The following is a 2,583-nucleotide window of genomic DNA, read 5'->3' as shown; positions in this document are numbered from 1 at the left end:
GCTCACTGTCTTTCCTCCTTTACTGAAAAGGTCACCTTGCAATGAGGCTTTTCAAACCACCTTACTAGTGTTTTAAATTTCAACAATCACCCCGATCTCCACATACTCATTCCCTGCTGTAAACGTCCCTATATAATTGATCATATCTTTTCATATCATATTTTTTCTCTTTTAGTGACTTCCTATCTGTCTCCCCTGACCAGAATATAAGATCCATGAACACATATTTCTGTCTATTTTCTTGTGTGCTGTACTCCGTCTACAACAGTGGCTGGCATAGAGTAGCTACTCAGTAATATTTTTTAATGAATAAATTTAAGAACTTTTTAAAGTGTTAAGGCCTGTATAAATGATAGTTTTTTGTCCTCCCAAGACAGAGTTTCTCCCAGGCTCCCACAACCCCCTAATCACACTGTTGCAATTGAGTGTCCTCCAAGATAAGAGTTCCTGAAGGCCAAGAACAGAGAGGTCCTCACAGTGAGCGTTTCTAGAACAACCTACCTGGGGCTGGAGAGCAAGAACCAAATGGGGAGAGGCTGGAGGTGGCAGACGTTGGCAGCAGGGGGGACTTAGTGCTGTGTCCTCCCCGCCCCCCCAGTGCACTCCCTGGAGGAAGAATGCCTGCTGCTCTGTCAGCACCAGCCAGGAGCTGCACAAGGACACCTCCCTCCTGTATAACTTCAACTGGGACCACTGTGGCAAGATGGAGCCCGCCTGCAAGCGCCACTTCATCCAGGACACCTGTCTCTATGAGTGCTCCCCCAACCTGGGGCCCTGGATCCAGCAGGTACAGGGGTGTCCTCACCCCACCCCACCCCACCCCAGCAGGCTGCCCTCCAGCTCAGTCAAACAGGCCTGGCTGAGGAACCTTCTCATTTTACCTCCCACCCAGGTGAACGACAGCTGGCGCAGAGAGCGTTTCCGGAACGTGCCCCTGTGCAAAGAGGACTGTGAGAGCTGGTGGGAAGACTGCCGCACCTCCTACACCTGCAAGAGTGACTGGCACAAGGGCTGGAACTGGACCTCAGGTGAGGGCTGGATCGGTGGGGAGATGGAGGTGGGGTTTGGGCAAAGGCAGTTTGAGGATTGGGATTGCCTGAACATCTCTCAGGTAAGCAGGGCTGGATGTCCGTGTCTATCCTCTCTCCCCCTGCAGGATCTAACAAGTGTCCAGCTGAGGCCGTCTGTCGCACATTTGAGTCCTACTTCCCCACTCCTGCAGCCCTGTGTGAGGGCCTCTGGAGTCACTCCTACCAGGTCAGCCAATACAGCCGAGGGAGTGGCCGCTGCATCCAGATGTGGTTTGAGCCGGCCCAGGGCAACCCCAATGAAGAGGTGGCGAGGTTCTATGCCTTGGCCATGCTCCATGGGATTGGGCCTCTCCTGCTCAGCCTGGGTCTGATGCTGCAACTCTGGCTACTTGACTGAACTGCTTCCACTACTGATCCCTGGACATTTTCCTTACCTGCACCCACCCTGGGTGACCTGGGCTCAGTCCAGCTCAGCTCTCTCAATTAGCAGACTTCACAATGCCCTGGTTCTTATGCTGTGACAGTCTATTCAAATAGAGAGATCCACATGTGTCTTGTGTCTTGTAAATAATTTGGGGATGAGTGGGTTGTGGAGGGTGGGGTGAGTCAGTCCTGGGGTAGAGGGGGTGGTAGGGGGACATGCCTCATTGATTCATCATTCCTGTTGAGAGAACCAAAGAAGAACTGGGACTAGCTTGAAATTCACCAGCAAGTAGGGAGTATAAATCAATCCCTTAGTCTGGGGCTAAGTTCATCATTCTTGCATCACAAGGGGACCAGGGGATTGGTGGAGGGAAGGTGGGCAGAAATTGATGGATGACCTTATCAGGCTTCTGGTGGGAAACAAGTTTCTTTCCCCTTCCTTCTCTTACCAGATGTGGTGTGGGATGGAAATATTGGTGGAGGGGTCTCAATGATGAACACCTGCATTATTTCCTTTTTAAAAAAAATGACAAATAGCCCAGCCGGTGTTGCTCAATGGTTGAGCATAGACCTATGAGCCAGTAGATCATGGTTAGATTCCCTGTTGTCAGGGGTCAGGGCACATGCCCCAGTTGCAGGCTGGATCCCCAGTAGTGGGTGTGCAGGAGGCAGCTGATCCATGATTCTCCCTCATCATTGACATTTCTATCTCTCTCTCCCTCTTGCTTCCTCTCTGAAATCAATAAAAATATATTTTTTAAAATGACAAATAATGTTACAATGAATAATCTTGTACATAGTAGAATATTATACTTGAATTCCAGAAGAGGAGTATGTGGATTTCCAATTTTCTAATATGGATTTTAACTTTACAGGGGCTGTGTCAATGTAGCCCCCACCAGCAAAATATGAGTGTCCATTTCCTCATAGCCTTGTCAACACAGTATGGCATCAAACTTTTTATTTTCTGCTAAGTTGATAGGTGTAGTTGTCCTATGCCATGTGCCTTACCATGAGAACACGGTTTCTGAAATATTTCCATATTAATCTGTTGAGATCTAGCTCATACTTTTTAATTGCTGTACAATATTCTATTCTATGTATATGTTACCTTTAATTCTGTCACCTA

General features: G+C 48.4%; 1 protein-coding gene across 1 annotated transcript in view; it reads left to right on the top strand.

Moving 5' to 3' along the window:
• Positions 1-1,582, top strand: part of LOC102248730 (folate receptor beta) — a 3,010-nt gene extending 1,428 nt beyond the window's left edge. The window contains exons 2-4 of the mRNA XM_014540377.1: positions 483-787; positions 893-1,028; positions 1,157-1,582. Of these exons, the coding sequence (XP_014395863.1) occupies positions 483-787; positions 893-1,028; positions 1,157-1,428 (713 nt within the window). The 3' untranslated portion in view covers positions 1,429-1,582. The remainder of the gene's footprint in view (positions 1-482; positions 788-892; positions 1,029-1,156) is intronic.
• The last annotated feature ends 1,001 nt before the right edge of the window (positions 1,583-2,583 follow it).

Source organism: Myotis brandtii, unplaced genomic scaffold (assembly GCF_000412655.1).
Source record: "Myotis brandtii unplaced genomic scaffold, ASM41265v1 scaffold244, whole genome shotgun sequence".
Taxonomy (NCBI): domain Eukaryota; kingdom Metazoa; phylum Chordata; class Mammalia; order Chiroptera; family Vespertilionidae; genus Myotis; species Myotis brandtii.
This window is presented reverse-complemented; position numbering and strand designations above follow the sequence as displayed.